This window comes from Adiantum capillus-veneris, chromosome 23, assembly GCF_014529385.1.
Source record: "Adiantum capillus-veneris isolate H3 chromosome 23, ASM1452938v2, whole genome shotgun sequence".
NCBI lineage: Eukaryota > Viridiplantae > Streptophyta > Polypodiopsida > Polypodiales > Pteridaceae > Adiantum > Adiantum capillus-veneris.
In genome coordinates this window covers 120,934,764-120,954,138 of record NC_140953.1, presented here as the reverse complement: position 1 = coordinate 120,954,138, position 19,375 = coordinate 120,934,764, and the positions used below count along the sequence as shown (strand labels likewise).

Genomic DNA, 19,375 nt, shown 5'->3' with positions numbered 1-19,375 from the left:
CAAGAACGTGTTACCCAAACACGGGTTGGGCATGGGTTGACACAAATGGAGCCTAAGTTGGCTCTCAATGATGGGGACAACACATCTTCATGCCCCCCCAAAGTGAGGAAGGCTAACTCGTGTGCTACGAAGGAAGCACCAACATGGCCACACTTTTGTGAGATTTGAGAAGTCTCCAAGGATATGGTGTCCACATTGTTGCTCAAAAACTTTCATGGTGGTTCCCATCATCAAGATTGTCTGTAGCAACTACCACACTTTTGCGGTTGATAGGAAGGATTGGCCCCAAGGGAAGTGGACAGTGTCTCCTTGGCAAGAGCGCAAGGATTGTGATATCCCAACCAATTCACTTGCAAAACTGCTACATGCGACTAGTCAAGTGATTTGGACCAAGATGTTTTAGCCTTGCACAAGAGAACGGTGTGCTCTTGGAAAATGTTTATGCCTCCAAATGGAGGGTTCTTTTGTTACAATGATCTTTTCTGTGAACTCCATTTGACAAGTAATCCTTGCATTGCATTGTTATTGAGTGACTACTTGGTTTTGGTCTTTACTCTCCAATTTGCATAATGCACCTTGTTGTGATCACAAATACTTTACAAGGCTCTTTACTCTCCTTTTTTCACAATGCACCTTGTTGACTGCTTTCTCAATGATCACACATTATTGTGAATTGATCACACATGATTGTGAATTGATCAATTGATGATCCCAATGTGATCATGTAGTGTTCACATTGAAAATGGGAGTGCCATGTTAAATTCATTGATTGTGGCAAAATGTACCTTGCTACTCACTTTCTCAGTGTGATCATACAAGATCGCAGTTTGATCAATTATTGATCACAAAATGCTCATGTAGTGATCACATGGGTTTTACGGGGTTGTGAAAAGACCCTCTTGTTTGAGTTAAACTCTGTAGTTTGGCACAATGCACCAAGCTGCCTGCATTTTCAATGACCACACAATGATCACACTGTGATCACATGCTGATCACAAAATGTTCATGAAGTGATCATTGTAGTTTACAAAGGTTGTAAAAAACCTTAGACAAGAGTGTAGCAACATACAGGCCATAAGCTCTTCATCTTGACAATGCGCCTTGCTACATGCCTTCTCAATGATCACATAGTACCACAATATGATCACCTTTTGATTACAAATTTCTCACGCAGTGATCACAACTGGGTTGTCAAAAACCTAAGACAAGAGTGCAGCAACAGACAAGCCATAAACTCGTCATCTTGACAATGCACCCTGCTATATTCTTTCTCAATGATCACACAATACTACAATATGATAACCCTTTGATCACATAGTGATCACAACTGATTGAGAACGTGATCTTTTAGACCCTCTTGTTTGTGATCGTAACCCCATATCAGTGGTAATAGATGTCTATGTAAGCTTTACACATGATCATAGATCACAAACTCATTACACTATATACCACCAGGACATCACAACCGACTGAGAAGGTGATCTTTTAGAACCTCTTGTTTGTGATCATAGCCCCATACCAGTGGTAATAGATTTCTCTATAAGATTTATACATGATCATAGATCACAGACTCATTACACTAGATACCACCAGGACATCACACAAAATTCCATCCTTAAATTAAATGTAGTACAAGTATATGAAGTAAGTCTATTGGAAACTAAGTAGGATGGCGGTTACAAATCTAGAAAAAATGGAGAATAGGACTTATGCATAACCAATATGGATTTCTTGGCCCAACTCGCCAGGCCTGCCTTAAGCTTCTCAACATCGGGGTGTTTAAACCATGTTTTGGTTAGCTGTAAGGAAACATAACAACTTCCAATATGCTGGATGAAAATGAACTTGACAAGCTCAATATAAAACTAAAAATCAGTATGCAAACCTACCCAACTCTTTGACCTCATTCCATAGGCCCCCTCCACCAACCGCTTGATATAAGCCATTACATAAAGCCCACAATCATTCACATTTGGCTATTGTGGTACCTACATATGCAGAAATCCATCTTTACTTTGTGAAATAGTGAGGGTCAGAAGGCTCCCAATACACTATAGAGGGCTTGCAACGATATTAACCAATACACTATAAAGGGATTGCAACGGTATTAACTTTGGCGTCTCCAATGAATCAAGGGCTCCTCTTGGCATCTTCATGAATTCCCTCAAGCTAGCATCAGAGCAATGCGTAGACTTTAAATCTAAAGCCCTGCAATATAGTATACCTTGAGATTGCAATATGTATTGAATTCAATAATAATAGTCAAATAGAGAACATTGCTCAAAAAAACACTTGTAGACTCTTGACAAGTAGAGAGTAGAGATTGCCTTTGACATGGAGTCAAAGTACATCAATTCATGATCCTTCTTCGGCAATTGAGTCACTCGTCTCATGTTGTTATTGTATAGCATGAACAAAACCCAATGGTTCCTTCGAATAGAAATTTATGATAAGTGGCATTTAAGGGAAAAGCAACATGTACCTTGCATGGCACAACAATCAATACTACCTGTCAACAATAGGCAAGAAAATAAATAAGTGATTGGCTGCATCTATAGCCCGAAAGTATTTTTTTGCCTTTCCGTTGTTCTCTACCAGTCCTGACTTTAAAAAAATCAAACCATATCATAGAACCAAACTTTATTCAAATTTCTTGGGACAAAGATTTTTTGAGCCACCTGCAAAGACAAAAGTAAATGTAGATCTCCTTAATTGCATGTAAAAGATGCAAGTGTAGGCTAGATGCCTTAACAATGACCATCACTTACATGTAGAATAAGGTCATGGTTCTTGTAAACGCTTTCAAAGATGTGTGCGAATTTAAGAATTCTAAATCCACCTCAACTAGTTGACATGACTTTTTGGATAGAAATTGGATTGCCAAGACACTTTCAAACCTGCATATATATATATATATATATATATATATATATATATATATATATATATATATATATATATATATATATATATATATATATATATATATATATATATATATATATATATATATATATATAGATAGATAGATAGATAGATAGATAGATAGATAGATAGATAGATAGATAGAGAGAGAGAGAGAGAGAGAGATAACAAAGTTGTGATAGAAAGAATTGATGGGCAGCACGATATTGGTAGCCCCAAACGTCAACCTTTTGACTAGCTCATGGGGTGCATGCTTGATGTTCAAACCAAACTCCATGCGGATGCTTGTGTTTGAGATTGTTAAAGTCACAGGCACACTTGAACTAGGTAGTGGACTATCCCCAGTGACTTTAGGAGAGTTTCCACCCACAGACAATCAAATTTGCAGCAATCCACATCAGAAAGAAAAGTAACAAAGTGGTGATCTAAAACCCAATATAGAAGAGCATGAAAGAATCAAGCACCATCCAAACCTACTACTACTATGATCTGAATGCTTATTATAACTATATGTATGCTAGCTAGCATACCCAATATTCTAGTTAGCATACCAAGTATGCTATTTAGCATGCTGGTTAGCATACCTTGTATACCTCAAAGCATGTTTAGTTGGCACACCAAATATGCTAGTTAGCATGGTCAATATGCTAACTAGCATATCCAAAATTCTATGTAGCATGCTAATACTATGCTCATAATGCTAATTTAATTATATGTATGCTAGCTAGCATACCCAATATTCTAGTTAGCATGGTAATTAGCATACCCAGTATGCTAATTAGCATACCCTATATACTTCAAAGCATGCTTAGTTGGCACATCAAATATTCTAGTTACTATGTTCAATATGCTAACCAACACAACGTTTTCTTACATTTCTTGGAGCAAGTAGGGCGTCTCTTACAAGGCTTCTATTTTTTAGTATTAGAAATTGTCGCTAAAAAATCTTTAGGGACCCATTTGTTTGTTTTCTTAGTTATATTGTGATGGGTCTTGTGTGTCTCATTTTTTGTTTCAACTTTGGGTTGTATTTTCTCAGGAGGTGATATCTGAAGGACTATCGCTTGAGTGGTAGGACTAAGAGTTGGTTTCTGTGTTGACACTCCCAGTCCCCCAATCAATAGTGCATTTGGTCACTATCATCCACGTGCATCCTAGGTTTATATTGCCTTCCATAGTTTCAGTAAGCATGACCAAAAAGTCTTGAGCTACAACCCCATTGTCATAACTTACAGAAGTGTGCCAAGTTCCAAAAATGGTAGTTTTTTTATTGTTGATACCCTTGACTTGGATAGTACTCTCGGCTAGAGATGGCTTTCATAATTGACACCACACTCCATATAAAAACAAATTATATTCAGCACCCGTGTCCAATAAGGCGTTATATAGCACTTTCCCATAGGTGCTATTTAACTCAATAGGGTATTGTAGAGGTGTGTCAAAGTCCAACCAATCAGCATTTGTTTCAACATGAAATACATGTGTAACTCCAAGGTTGGTCTCTTGTTGGCATCTTATAAGTTGTTGTTGCTCCTTAGCCTCAACTTGAGCTTGTATCTTCTTCAATTTTGCTTGTGCCTTGGCTACCTTTTTTTTTTATGGACGGCACATAGCTCATCTTGGTTTAAAAGATCTTAATATCTTTTAAATTTAGTCCCGTTGAGGTTTCAACTCCATCAAGAGTTTCCACAAGAATGGTACCTTGTGGGGTGATTTTGCATACTCTATATGGTCCTTTTCCCGCATATTTCAACTTTTTCTTCTTGTTTCGCACTCCATACATAAGGACTTGATTCCCAACCTTGATATCCTTGTTCTTTAAATGATGGTTAAACCATATCTTTCTCCTATCTTTATCCACAAGTGCATTTTGCACAGCTAATGGTCTTTCTTCATCTAACCTCTCAAGATATATACACACTCAACTAAAGGGTTACCATCCCAACCTTCTTGTGAAGCTATCTGTCTGCAAACTAGGAATTACAAACTCCCATGGCATAACTGCTTCTTGGCCATATACCATTTTGAATGATGTACAGTTAATAGCCTCTTTGTAAGCAGTATGATAAGCCCATAGAGCTGAAGTCAGCTTCAAACCCCAATCTATGCGATGAGCTCCCACTGTTTTGGTCAAGATAGAAATTAAGGTCTTGTTAGTGCTCTCAGCTTGGTCATTTGCTTGTGGATAATAAGGTGTAGACTTATGGTGGGCTATCATAAAGTTTGTTGTGAGTTCCTTTATCACTCCATTTATAAAATGAGTACCATTGTCACTCACAATATCAAAGGGACAACCAAATCTTGTAATAATGTTCTCAAAGAGAAATGTAGCAATTGACCTTACATCAACCTTGCGTGTCACCTTGGCTTGTGTCCACTTTGTCACATAGTCAGTGGCAACAATAATATATCGAGATTGAGTATTATGAGCTGTCGGATTAATTGGGCCTACAAAGTCTAAACCCCATTTTTCAAATGGTTGAGTCACTTTAATAGGATGTAAGGGCATCTTATCCTTTTGTTGTGTGATCTTGTAACGTTGGCATTCATCAAACCCTTTTGCAAAAATTGATGCATCTTTGAATAAGGTAGGCCACCAATAGCCTAATTGCAATTCCTTTCTAGCAGTTAGTTCCCTTGAGAAATGTCCTCTGCCTACACCCATGTAGGCTTCTTGCAGTATGTATAAGTACTCATCCTCACGAGCACAATGTCTAAGAATATCGTCCTTCTCTAGCTTGTAGAGAGTTCCTGCAATTAGAGAATAAGGTTCACATTCCTTTAATAGTTTTTGAGCTATATCCTTATGAAGCTCCTTGGGTGGAAAACCATTAACCAAAAAGTTCACAATCTTCTCGCTCCATTCAGGCATGGTCTCCGATAGAAATAGGGAAGTATTGGGCAATTCAACATCGATTCCAGTAGAGGCTTCACCATTGGGTTTGCGAGACAAATGATCCTCCATGACATGTCTTTTATCGGGTCTCACCACAACGGTAAAATCAAAGTCAAGAAGAATTAACAACCATCGTGTAATTCTTCCCGTGGAATAGGGTTTATTTACTTGATAATCAACATAGAAAACAAACTTGTTGGCAAGAAGGTAGTAGCAAAATTTCTTTATTGCATAAATCATAGCTAAACCTTCTCGCTCTGTAGTGATGTAGTTCCTCTCAGCATCATTTAATTGACGACTTGCAAAGCTAATGGGATAGTCCAATTTATGTTCTCCTGGTTGAGCTAGAACACACCCAATAGTAAAGTTCGATGCATAAATATACACATGGAAGATTACATTCCAATCGGGAACTCGTAAAATGGGAGCACTTGTTAAGATCTTTTTTAATAACTCATAAGCATGGTCACACTCCGCGGTCCAGTGAAACTCAATAAGAAGCTTGTACAATGGGCGAGCTATCTTGGCAAAGTTTAAAATAAACCGCCGGTAATAACCAACATGGCCCATGAACCTTTGAACTCCTTTATAGTTAGTAGGTGGTGGCAAATTTAAAATGGCATTAATTTTGCTCTCATCTGTGGAAATCTCATTTTTAGACACTATATGCCCTAAAATGACCCCATGTTTAACCCAAAATTGGCATTTGAAAGGGTTTAATGAGATGTGATACAATCTACACTTTTCGTAAACATGATAGATGTTCTTTCCAAGAGGAATAAACACAAAGGTCATCTAAGAAAGCTTCACAAAAGTCCCTCAAATATTCTCTAAAAATAGTGTTTATTTATCTTTGGAAGGTAGCAGGGGCATTGGTTAAGCCAAAAGCCATTACACGAAATGCGAACACTTCAAATTCGGTCATAAAAGCAGTTTTAGCTTGGTCCTCTGGCGATGTTGATGGGTTGTGGACTGCACTACATGACGCTTTGAAGGTATTCCCCCCAATTATCTACCAACTTCCGATGAGCATCACATGCCCCTATATAATTAAGCCATTCTGTGATAGGTTTCCTTTCATTTATTCTAGCACGCACATTTGCTCGACATCGTTGTCTCTTATATCTCTTACTCCTCTTGTCTATTTGTTATTACGGTCGATCTCTAATGAAGTGTCACTAGATGAATTGTCACGACACGGGTCTTGTACCCTAAGAACTAGGCTAGGCAAGGACTACGGCCAAGGGCCGGGCTAGGCAGTGTGGACAGGGGATCTGTCTAGGGCAAGGGGCTAGGAGCCCACCTATAAAGGGAGGTTGGGAGGAGGATCCAGAAGAGCCTAGTTGCCTAGTTTCTTACACTGGTATTAGAGCTCAGGGGGGAGGAAGGAGAAGGAGGATGGAAGGCATGGCCGTAGATGGTCTCTCTCTCTCTCTCTCTCTCTCTCTCTCTCTCTCTCTCTCTCTCTCTCTCTCTCTCTCTCTCTCTCTCTCTCTCTCTCTCTCTCTCTCTCTCTCTCTCTCTCTCTCTCTCTCTCTCTCTCTCTCTCTCTCTCTCTCTCTCTCTCTCTTGGCGGGCTTGGAGCTAGTGGAGGCCGTGTGAAGACACCGGCCATGGGCATGGACCCTTGAAGACACAGGCCGAAGAGGATGAAGGTCGACACAAAACGCAGCGCCGTGGGAGCGACTGCTTGCATGAAATTGGATGCCCGACGACCTGCACGGATTTGGCTTGGGCTATCTCCAAAGAGGAGCATCGGGCCAAGGTTAGCAAACTTCGTTTCTTCACCGTAGGCATGCAGGCACTTGCGCGCCCCCTACGAGTGATTTTCCCCTCTCTGCGCTGCCCACCAAAATTCGCCATGGCTACACAGGTTCACACCGTTTTTGTTTTTGTTTTTCTTATTGATTCTGGGTGCCCTAAGTTTCCCAAAGGGGTTTCCCTAGGGTCCTGCCCCACCAAGGGCCGACGGCCGGGCAACCCACGGATGCATGCGAGGCTTGAAAGGGGAGAAGCAGCCATGGCTGCACAGCATGCCCAGTACAATAGAGAGGAAGCAAAGTAAAAATTACAAATTTCTGCTCAAGGAGATATCCAAATTTTTTTTAGTTTTTGTTGATTACCCAAGCGGGTTTCGGCATGCGAAGCTCAGCAGAGATGATTATGCGGCATGCGAGATATTTCTCGCAAAGGGGCTCAAAATTATGAGGATATGCTTGCCGTGTACACGGACGAACGCCATGCTCATCAAGTTTAGTTTTTTCGTAATTCCAAGGATTTTATTGATCTCTGTGAAATTTTACTTTGCAGACTTATACGGATAGCATTTCAAAGATTGGTTTTTGATGCAACGGCAAGGTATGTTTCCAGTTTGGCTTATGCGTGCAAAGTTGTTTTGCACGGTTAGATCGCTGATCGGCATGGCCAATTTCAGGGTGACTGGCAAGAGCCCGGAGTTTGGGCTTGCGGAGAAGCAAGGCTTCTCTACCTATACATCGTTTAACCACATTATGTGGCGATGCAGACACTAATGCTAGAGGTGGAGATTGTCACAAACAATGGCAATCAAACCTAGTAGGTACGAGCCTTGCAGTTCTCACACGATTCCACATTGGTTACAAATTCGGCAAGGCCCTTGACAGCATGAAGTAGAGTAGTTATTGAGCATGTGCTTGATAACCCTCGTATGCAATGGAAGGAATGGTCACGGCTATCATTCATAGAACCAGGCAGGTCAGAGATACATAACTTGTACGTGTTCTACTATTTTTCACTTACATTTACAATTCGACAAGGTCGATTTTTTGTGCATGATCGACAAGGTTGAGTCTCTTTGCTATGACATCTGTCGTCAGTAGCATTTGTTGGCAATGCTGCCAGACATAGTTCTATGAAGCAAGGCTTCAATTTACACATCTTGCATTGAGGCTGGCCACGTTTGGCATATGCTATGAGCATACAAAATTGCGAAGAAATAGGAAATGTGTTTGCATGTTAATTCATATTGCAGGTTATTTCATTATGTACCAGACAATCTCAGGCCAACTGGTTACAGCAACAACCAGTTTAGCACGTTCTTCTTATTTTTCCATGTTTACATCTTTGATGGGAAACTATTGCTTTTGTGAAAAACAAAGTGTTTTCACAATTTTACATGAAGCAAGGCTTTTCCCTTGTTTCAAGAAACTGCCCAATGATTTGGAATCACAGGCAGTGGCACACAAGTTTGAAAAAACTTGCAAAATAGGGAATTTCATCTCACGAAATCCCTACCAGTTTAGACTGTGCAAGGCACTTATGGTTTTGAGCTCTCACCTTTGAGGCCGTCACTCTCTCCAAGGGCTTACCACTCTACATGCACGGCATGCTAGCCACGTGAAATAAATTCCATCACTTGTTGGTTTATGCTTCCGCTATAACACCAGACACTCTGTCAAGGACAAGATAAGTTTTGGATTGTTTGACATGATTTTTGGGTTGTTGTCAATGCACAACAACACTAAAAAGAACCTAAAACTTGGACTTGATTCATGGGCAAAGTGCCAATGCTAATTCGTCCTCATACAATCACGACCCCTACAAGATAGGTGGATCGGAATGAGTTTTATGTTTTTCTGTCGCCTCTCTTGATGAGAGCGTTACACAGATAGATTGTGGAATGCTTTTAGGATAAGCTGCAATTCAGGCATCATATGTCTAAGAGCACACATTCTAGGCACACACTCTACAAATTTAAGGAAAGTTCCTCAGCCCAGCATGCTCTTCTTTTCTCTCTTCTTCTTATTTCTTTCACAAATAACAAAACTCTTCTAAGAAGCTTTTGATACATATCTGCTCGTGAGTCCAGCTTGGGCCAAGGTGCTCTCACTCACAGCTAGCACGTGGCTAAGATGCTACTCAAATTAGTCTTCATCGGTTCGTCGATTGAACACTATTTTTCATAAGGGCTATGAGCCAAACAGGCTAAGAGCCGATTTCATGACAAGGGTAAGACCCAGCTATTGGCATTCCTTGGGTGATTGTTTTCAAGATTGAACAGATCTATCCAGGGACGTATACATCGCCGTTAATGTACAAGCAAGAGTCTTGTCATTACGAATGTTTACAGTGTCATTTTTGCACTACATGTTTTCAGTGCGACACTCAAGTTGAGTTTTTGATAAATCTTCAACTCACAGTAGCTGATCTCTACAAGGAAGTATAGATGCAGAAATCAATTGAGACAGCATGGCTGTCCACAAGAGCTACGCAGTTCACTTGTGTGGATGTCCTGCTCTCTCTATAGCACTACGGAGTGTCTACAGACATATTGTTTTGGGGTAAGACCGGGCAGGTGATTGCTACATCACCCCATAGGCATTAAGGATCACAGTTTGATCTGCATTGAGGATCACCGTTGATTTCTCCCGGTTATACTTTCAAGGAAAGAATTCCGCAATCTACCAAGTGGTAGCAGACAAACACACTTTTCAAGTTGATTCCAATCAACCTATACACGGTTAACTATGATGGTTATCGTTATCTCCTAGTTGAGCAATTTCTACAAAGAAGTCTTATCAAGGGATTTGACTACGTAGCTTCTAATTCACGGGCTTAGGTTGCAAAGGCAACAAACAAGGTTCCCAGTGCAATACTGTTTGTTTTTCAGGTAGGGGACGTGCTCCTCTCCATTCGAATACGGGTAAGTGAACATAACGTTCAAATCTCCAGGTACGCATCTATTGATTTGGTGTTATTCCATTTTTAGTATGCTTTGATTTTATTCCTTTTATTGCGTGCTAGGCGCATCACATCATTATGGATATACAGGTTCGGTTAGTTTTTGCTAAATGCATGCACACTAGGTGTTATGGGCCCTAGTGTTTAGCAAGGGCTGATTTGGAACAGCATGCATATTCCACAGATTGTTGCTTATGAAGCATTTTGCACTCTATGTGCACTATCTCTCTGAGATTACTTTTGGATCCACTCAATCACCAATAGAGATCATGGCTCGGTTTGGGCGTTTGTGGATTGTTTCAAGTTAACCACGATGGTTATTTCGGACATTGTTGATTCTTCACCAATGTTAAACACTACTATGATTTCTCGTTTACCAGTCATCTGGGACGACTGTCTGTAAATCGTGAGGAAAACACACCTCAGTACTATCAGTTATTCAAGGGGATAGGCAAATTACAAAGATTACAAAGAGTAATCTTGTGCTAAAGGATCTGCTAAGAGCATACGTTAACACAACGCATTTCTAAATAGATGATTTTCTCCCTATTCTAGAATTTTCCATTAGGAAAAAAATGGACTCACAAAAGGGCCTTATAAGATCATTCTCTCTCTTCCTTAAAATCTGGAAAATAAGAGAGAAGGTGATTTAATATAAAGAGAAATAGTATCAAAGAAAGCTTTTATCTTGGAAGTTCTCATTTAAAATGGTCATGTGATGATATCTTTTAAGTCTCTATTTTATGAAAAGACAGCTCCAACTAACAATAACCGGGCCAGTAATCATATCAAGTGGTTGAATGCATTAACCTATAGAAAATCCAACGCGGGAGTATCTCCTGTTTCTTTTTTCTCATGAAGATTAGGAAATCAATTCGCATTGCAGCATTGGTAACGCTTGTATGAAGACCCCAACATCCATGCAGAAAGGATTCTCTGCAGATGCTCAATGGTTGATTCAATTCATTAAGTCACTCAATGCTTCACACAATTAAACTCACAGAATCCATTGAAGAAGCGTTGCTTCTCTGAGGTCGCTATCAACTCTATCAAAGTTTAGCATTGGAGTCTTGGCTCTATGCAGCTGGCAGTGCACCTATCTGATGGTAAGCATCTCTCTCTCTCTCTCTCTCTCTCTCTCTCTCTCTCTCTCTCTCTCTCTCTCTCTCTCTCTCTCTCTCTCTCTCACACACACACACACACACACACACACACACACACACACACACACACAAAAACATGCCCACACACATATACAGACACAATCAGATTTTTGGATAGGATTTCTCTCTCTCTCTCTCTCTCTCTCTCTCTCTCTCTCTCTCTCTCTCTCTCTCACACACACACACACACACACACACACACACACACACATATACTTTTTAAAGATTCAAGTGTGTATTCTAAGTGATTTGTATGGTTCTTAGAGAGAGAGAAAGAGAGAGAGTACATTGAGTTAGCTCCAAAGTTGTTCCTATAGTTGTGGGTTGCTTGCATGTAAGATAGAGGGTGTGTGTTAATGGAGAAATGCTTGAAAAAACATCTTGAAAGCAGGAGAAGGTGATATTAATATGCATCTTTAATATATGTGTACATGATGTGGTAGATACAAGTTTGTACGTATAGTATAATGCACACATACATATGTAGATGCATGGTAGATGCATACAGGTATGTATAATACACAAGTGCACGCATGCATATGTAGGTGCATACATATGTTTGTGTATGTGTGTATAAGTGTTACCCTGGCCAATGCAATGGTTCACGACTTTTGAAATTCCAATTTGGGTTTTGCCTAATCTATACAAAAGGCCTCTATCAACGCTTCTATCCTAGATTGGTGCTCATGCTGTTGTATTTCTCCTTTTTCCCTTAACATTTTCCTTCTACATTTCAGGAGCATATTCACAAGAGGCTAATATACGACAACATTTTGATTATATAGGCTGATTTTTCTTTTTGTGGCCAACAAAGATTAGGCTAATCAAGGTATGGTCTTTTTATGCCCTTGATAAAAGGCTAAATATTCATGGATGAAGTATTTTGAAACAATTAGGGTTGTTGCAGTCAAATGTCATCAAGAAAGAAAGATCTCCACATATATGTTGACCCCGAGAATTCTCCCTTATTCAAAAGAAATAACCATGCTCAATCTAATCCCCAAGCTATAAAAACTTCAAGAGAGATGGGGTTGAAGAATATCGACCTTTGGGTTGATGGCTCTATTTATCCCATTGATCCTGTCCATAATCAACGTCCAATGTTCTCAGGCTTATCAACATTCATTAAGTATGTTTGTGAGGGAGAAAATGGTCTACTAGGATACATTAGGCGCCTCAATGATCAAGCTTTGCACATGTTTATGAGGTGTCAAAGTGCTTTACATGCTCACGGTTTGCTCAATCAAGGATTGTCTAGTAATCTCCAACAAAATCGAAAGCAAATTCTAGAGAAGGGAAAGGAGATTGAGGAGTTACATGAAGTCGTTCATGATGTCACAATTCAAAACGAGGAGTTCAAACAACAACTGGTTGTGCAAGAGAAAGCCAATGCCAAACTAGCTAAAAAGTTACAGCATATCACTATATTTGGAGCACGAGAGCGCAAGCGATCACTCAAACCCATCAGCAAACTCGTACAAGGTGGTGGGCAATGGAAGAGACGAGTTCAAAAATGCAGGTACAATCACTCTTATGTTTGATGTATTATTAGGTTACGCTTTCAATGTAAATAAAAGTATGCAATGCAGGTATGTTCAAGAAGAGACCTTGGGAGGAGAGGAGCTAGATTCGGTTGTTGCAAAAGTGATGACCAAGAAAATGATTGTCACAGCAATAGAATGTCCAAAGTTCAAGTCCGTGCGTGAGAACATTGCTAAGAGATCTTTGAAGGATATCTCAAATCAAATTTCAGCAATGGATGCACAAAGCATATGTGATCAGACAGGCATGAGCACTCGAACATATGCTCAAGTATATCATACTCTAAAAGATGGGGTAGAACGAGTTCTTAAGCGAAAAAGAGTTAATATTCTTCCACAACCTACGAAAGTGAAGCAAGCTAAGGCTGATCTGGATGCACAAGTCTTGGAGCTGGTGGGGATGCCTAAGCACGTTTGTAGTGTGCACAAGATAAAATCAGGGGCAAAAGATGAGGAAGTTCTAGCATGGTCAGAGAAAAATAACTTCTACCTTGATTTGTACAAAATTCAATCAGCCATGGTTCGGTATTATGACATGAGTGTAAGTGAATGCATGGGAAAGCTAGTGCTTGTGATTAAGTTAGATGAGAGTGAGATCATGAAAGGTCAAAAAATGGAAAGAGTGAGTGTGACTTTGATGAATCGTGCTCTTAGTGACAATGTTCCCAAGAAGAAGCAGTTTAGCGTGCAATCTAACAAGAACATATGGTGGCTTAGTGCTTTTCTTATAAGTTTTTGTATTGAACATTCGTGTTATTATGATCAGCATACTATTGGAAACTTATGCCATGGAATTGTAATATGCAGGTTCCAAAGGAAACTCATGAGATACTTGGTCTATACTTCATCCAAACAAGTATCCCCTCCATCATTGATCGGCAATCTCATGGCGAAGACTTGGTTGTGGAAGGATACGGAGTATACGCCATAGAGTGGCATCTTGCAAGTGATTTGAAAACTTTAAAGTGCATGTTTGGCATATCACAAAGTGCATCTGCAACGTTTCCATGTCTATACTGTATGCGAAAGAGGGTAACAGGAGTAGACAAACGAAAAGTCTGGAAGAAAGAAGGGAGTCGAAGTAGATGTCCACCTCCAACGCGTGACCAAGAGGATCCTAAGTGGGATCCAATATTGAAAATTCCTTTGGTTCGTGTGCATATATGTACACTTCATGATTTTGTGCGAATTGTTGAAAAGCTTGTGTATGAGTACATCAATTTTGCTTATAAAATGCAACCACATGAGGAAGCTAATGCAACTTGTAGAAAGATAGAGAAGGTTTTGTCAGAAGTTCCCTTGCATAGAGGGCAAGTAAGAATTGAAAAGGATGATAAGAGATCTGGAAAGAGTGGAAATGTTCCAAAGAAGCCATGCTTTGGCAGAGCAAAGGCTAGGAAATTCTTATCTCCACCTATTGATGATGATGGTGCATTACTAGTTAGAGAGCCTGAGAAGTTTGAGTGCTGGAAGAAGCTGCATGCAGTTGTTCCAGATCGCAGCAATAGAGGGCAATCAAGGCTGGCCAAGGCAAAGGTATGGTTAAGCTTAAATACCCTTGAGGCTGAAGTTTAGAGGTGACGATGCTAAAGAATATATCCGAGCAGCATACAACTTCCATGATGATGTTGAGAAGGCTTGGATGTCTTATGCAATCACTCATTATATGGTAAATATATTGTTTTCAAGTCTTGATTTGACATAATCATTGTGCCTTCACATGTGTTAATTGAGATATATTTGTTTACAGCACATTCTTGAGGCGCATACCCCATACTTTGCGAACCAAGGAAGTTTGGCAATCTGGTCGACTCAAGGGCTGGAGAAGTCGCATTGGGATGCTCGTACTGGATATCAAAGGAAAACAAACCATGGAGGTTGACTCAACAATTCCCAGAACAATCCAATGCATCAGCTACTGAAATGGTTTTATCGAAAGATAAGTGTATCCAAGGTCAAAGCAAGTCAAGCTACTACTCAAACAATCGAAGATCAAGAACAATGTGCATCACAACATGCAGCCAAGCGTGCACGATATGATTCCTCAAATGCCAAGGAAAATCATGCTCAATGGTTGGAAACACATACACGGGAGGGCAACACATGGCTACCAAGGTAGCTAGAGGAGAGAGCATGATGGCTAGACCAAAGCATAGAGCAAGGAATCTTTAACGACGGTTAGATAAAAAGGATCAATTATTATAGGATTTCCTTATTTGAAAGAGGTTGCTGACACAATTGTTTTGAGGACAGGTGCTCTTTACTCATCCACCCCTTTGTATGCATCATCCTGTTTAGATTGATGAAACATGTTTTTTGCTGGTTCATAAACATTTCATTATGTAATCTCTATCAACTTGAGTAATGGTATTGTCAATGTAAGAAACACGATTCACGCATTCGATCTGAAATCTTATGTACCATCCTCTTGATATCAATGAAGCGCATGTAATCTCTACCAGCATGATATTAGTATTTTTGGTGCTAGTAATTCATGCATTGGATATGGGGATCTTGGCACAAGTGTGTGACAGATTGGATCTAGAATCTTATGTACCATCCTCTTGATATCAATGAAGCGCATTTTTTGTTGGTTCTCTGTTATCTAATCTCTACCAACTTGATATTGGTGTTTTTGGTGCTAGCAATTCACACATTGGATATGGGATCTTGGCATAGGTTGGTTATAATCTATGTGTTTGAGGACATTGTAGTTCATCAAGAGACTTTTACAATCGCACAGTTGACTTCTTGGCCCATCATATAATTTATATCATCGAATGCTCCTTTTTTTCTGGCAACATTTGTGCATTTACTTGTGATTGTCACTATTGATACATGAGGATTGTTTTGTTGTTTGATGCTCGTTGACATTTAGTTATATTTTTTATATCGGAGCGAGAAATGCTATTAGAAAGCATAATCAAGTGAATGTGTGTCAAGAAGCAGGTGTTGCTTCCATCTTGAGAGCTTGCCATACCTTGTTTTGTCTAGGTGCATTATATTGGCTGGAACAAATGCAGTGCAAAGACAGATCATTAAATGCTTTCACAGGTTTTCGCATCTTGTCAGGATTTGGCGATGTACTATCCTCAAAGCGCGCCCTTAAAATGTATGGTCAAATGATGTACATGAGCAACCAGTATTGATGTTACCAACTATGGTGAGCTTGTTTATGCAAGGATGGTGATGATAAACACATTGATGGCAATGCTGATGACTTGTTGTCGTTGTCTATCAGGGGTGGTAGCACATATGATGGTGGCAGCGATAAAATTTCTTTGTGAAATATGACATGGATTTTGATTGTGATAATGATGACAAGGAGAGGCTTGAATTACTGGATAGGCAGTCAGAGACAAGCAACCTCTGAATTCATAAACCTTCAAGGAACATCTGAATCCATAAACATTCTTCTGTTGTGATTGAAACAACCTCGTTTTTTACTTCACCTGAGGGAGAACCTGTTTGAGGGGTTGCTGGATAGTGCTTGACAATTGGTGGTAGTATAGGAATGAGTGGAGGAACTTTTGGATCAGGTTGAGGAACGTGTGGAGCAGGCATGGTGGGATGAGGTTGAGGATCAAAGGGAGCACACCAAGTTACAGATTCAAGTGGTGGTAATGAATTGGCTATAATGACAATAGTCGAGCTTGATTGTTGGATCTCTCACTTGATTATGGAGGTACAGGTAAGGCAAGTAAGGGCTGATCATGAGTGTGTGTCTCTGATGTGGTAGGAATAACATATAAGGAGTCTTCTTCAAAGACAAGGCCATAGCTAAACAAAAAGTGACAAGTGGTTGGATTAAAGAGTCGATAGCTTTTACTCCATGCAGTTCATCATAGCTTGCAAAGATAGTCTTAGTGGTTTGGTCTTGCAACTTATGTTGACTCTCAGATGGAACAAAAGCATAAACAACAGAGCTAAAGACTCGCAAATTAGAATAGTTAGGTGGCCTTCCAAACGACAAGGTATGGAATGGCGGCTATGCTATCAGAGTAGTGTCTTGGATGTAGTAGATTGTTGAAAATGCTTCTTCCCAAAAGGACTTCGATAATCAGCAATTTTCAGCATACTCCTAGCAGCATCTGCATGAAATGTATATCTACGACCATTATCAGCTTGAAATAAGAGAAATGATCTACTTAGTTGGTTTTAACAAGCTAAGCACAGAACAAGGAATCACAATCCAATGTCCAAACAAGAAACCATAGGCATTGAATCACATATAGCTCTTTGTTGTGACTTGTAGTAGCAAAAAACCATGGAAATCACAATGACAAAAGCATGAGACACATACTTAGTGATACAAAAGAGTTTTTTTATTACAAAAAGGAGTACATTGCATAATTGGCTACATTCTGCACTACATTGCAGTTTCCAAGTTGGAATAATGAAATGATAAGTAGACCTCAGTTTCAAAAGGGTTTAGGAGTTTGAACTAAATACACATTGACCACTTGACAAAAAACTACATCCACATGAGCCCATCATGGAGATTCCACTACCTTCAGAATGTGTGGAGCCAAGCATTGGCTACTAACAACTTTGTTCTCATTACGAATTCTAATCTTCCTATCATCCAGCTGGAAGAAAAAGTGTACAGGTGGGTTAGGCATATTGAGAGTAATCTCTTGTCGAATGTTAGACAATGGCCAGTCATCCTCTATCTGCAACATAAATGGTTCTCATCCTTCAAATACAAGGCTCAACGCCACAGATGCAATGTCTCGTGTATCTTGATCAACACTATTCCATTCTCCATTCAACAATCTCCATCGTTGATACTTGAACACCATGCAAAGGGTTTGTCGCCCAATGAAATATCTGTAAAGAACATAATAAGGAAAAACCATAAACCTAACCAACACACACAAATCAAACACCAATCAAAGTAGCATTTTCTTACCTGAAAACAACATCCTTTGAAGAGACCCGACATTCTATCGTTTCAAGATCTGATGATGCCTTGTAGCTCCAATTCTTTCCAAAGGTCTTACATAGCCACTCTTCACTCATATTTTTCATGATGTAAGTGCAACGAGTGCGGTGTAGTCCGACACGTGATTTAAAAATATGCCCAAAAATAACAATTGGGATGAACCAATTCAAATGTATGTTCCTAGAACCTATGCTAGGCTTCATTGCATTGAGTATGTCCACAGAAAGCTTACGAGTGCAAGTATGTAAAATTGAAGAGTTACATGCCGGCCACTCTCGACTATCCAGCTTTGGTAAAGCCAATGGTTCTAAAGTACCGTATTCATAGCTACCCTTGGGCACGATGTACTTAGAACTATAGAAGAATATTGCTTCATCTGCAAGCTGCCTCGAAGATTTTCCTTCGTAAAGAATCTTACCTATCTCAACATGGAATACATGCATAACTCCTGTGAAGCATTCAATCCTTTGCCATTCAACGTTGTCAGAAGGATAAAGCACTGCACAAAACAAAAGAGTGTTCAATACCAGAGATCAGTGTCGATCCAAGCATCAACATCAGTTTGTGTAACAGACCCAGAAGTGACCACGGGCTTGATGGCCTTGGTAGAATCGGTAAGCCAGTCCCAGAGTCCATTGTAGGTGATGAGTGTCTTGATTTTCATCTTCCAAATGTTGTAGTTGGAGTTGTCGAGTTTAGCCATCTCTGAGAAGACCGTGAATCCATAGCCACTTGACCGGCCATGTCTCTATGTTACTCCGTGCGGAAGCGTATGCCACAAAATCTTGTGTAGATCAAGTCGATGTGAGGGTACCATCTATCCAAAGCTACAACAGTCCAAGATAACTGGTAAGACCACCACCAGATGGTGCCCGGACAAGCAATGGATGATTCTACCACATTGGGAACAAAAGTCCAGCCTGCTGTCCACCTAAGAAACAACTGCCAAGGTGCTAAAATCGCTGGTGTAGCGCTGAAATCAGCGTGCTCTTGCGCCACCAATCGGTACGGGAGCATTGCAGAAGTCGGTTTTGAGTATCCCTTGAGTGTCCCAGCCGTCTAGTGGCTGAAAACAGAGAAAAACAGCAAGTAACAAATGTAAAAAATAGTGTTGATAGAGCGATGTATACCTGTGGAAGGAACGGGGGCCTAAGAGGTAATGGAGGGGGGCACTGGGAAAGACAAG

General features: G+C 40.0%; 1 protein-coding gene across 1 annotated transcript; it reads right to left on the bottom strand.

Annotated features, from left to right (window-relative positions):
• Nucleotides 1-17,737: 17,737 nt before the first annotated feature.
• Nucleotides 17,738-18,825, bottom strand: LOC147428461 (uncharacterized). The gene is made up of 4 exons (XM_086496848.1): nt 18,765-18,825; nt 18,157-18,688; nt 17,966-18,074; nt 17,738-17,917 (listed from the first exon to the last, which is right to left on the bottom strand). The coding sequence occupies exons 1-4, from the start codon at nt 18,823-18,825 to the stop codon at nt 17,738-17,740; spliced, it is 882 nt and encodes a 293-aa protein (XP_086352974.1).
• Nucleotides 18,826-19,375: the final 550 nt, after the last annotated feature.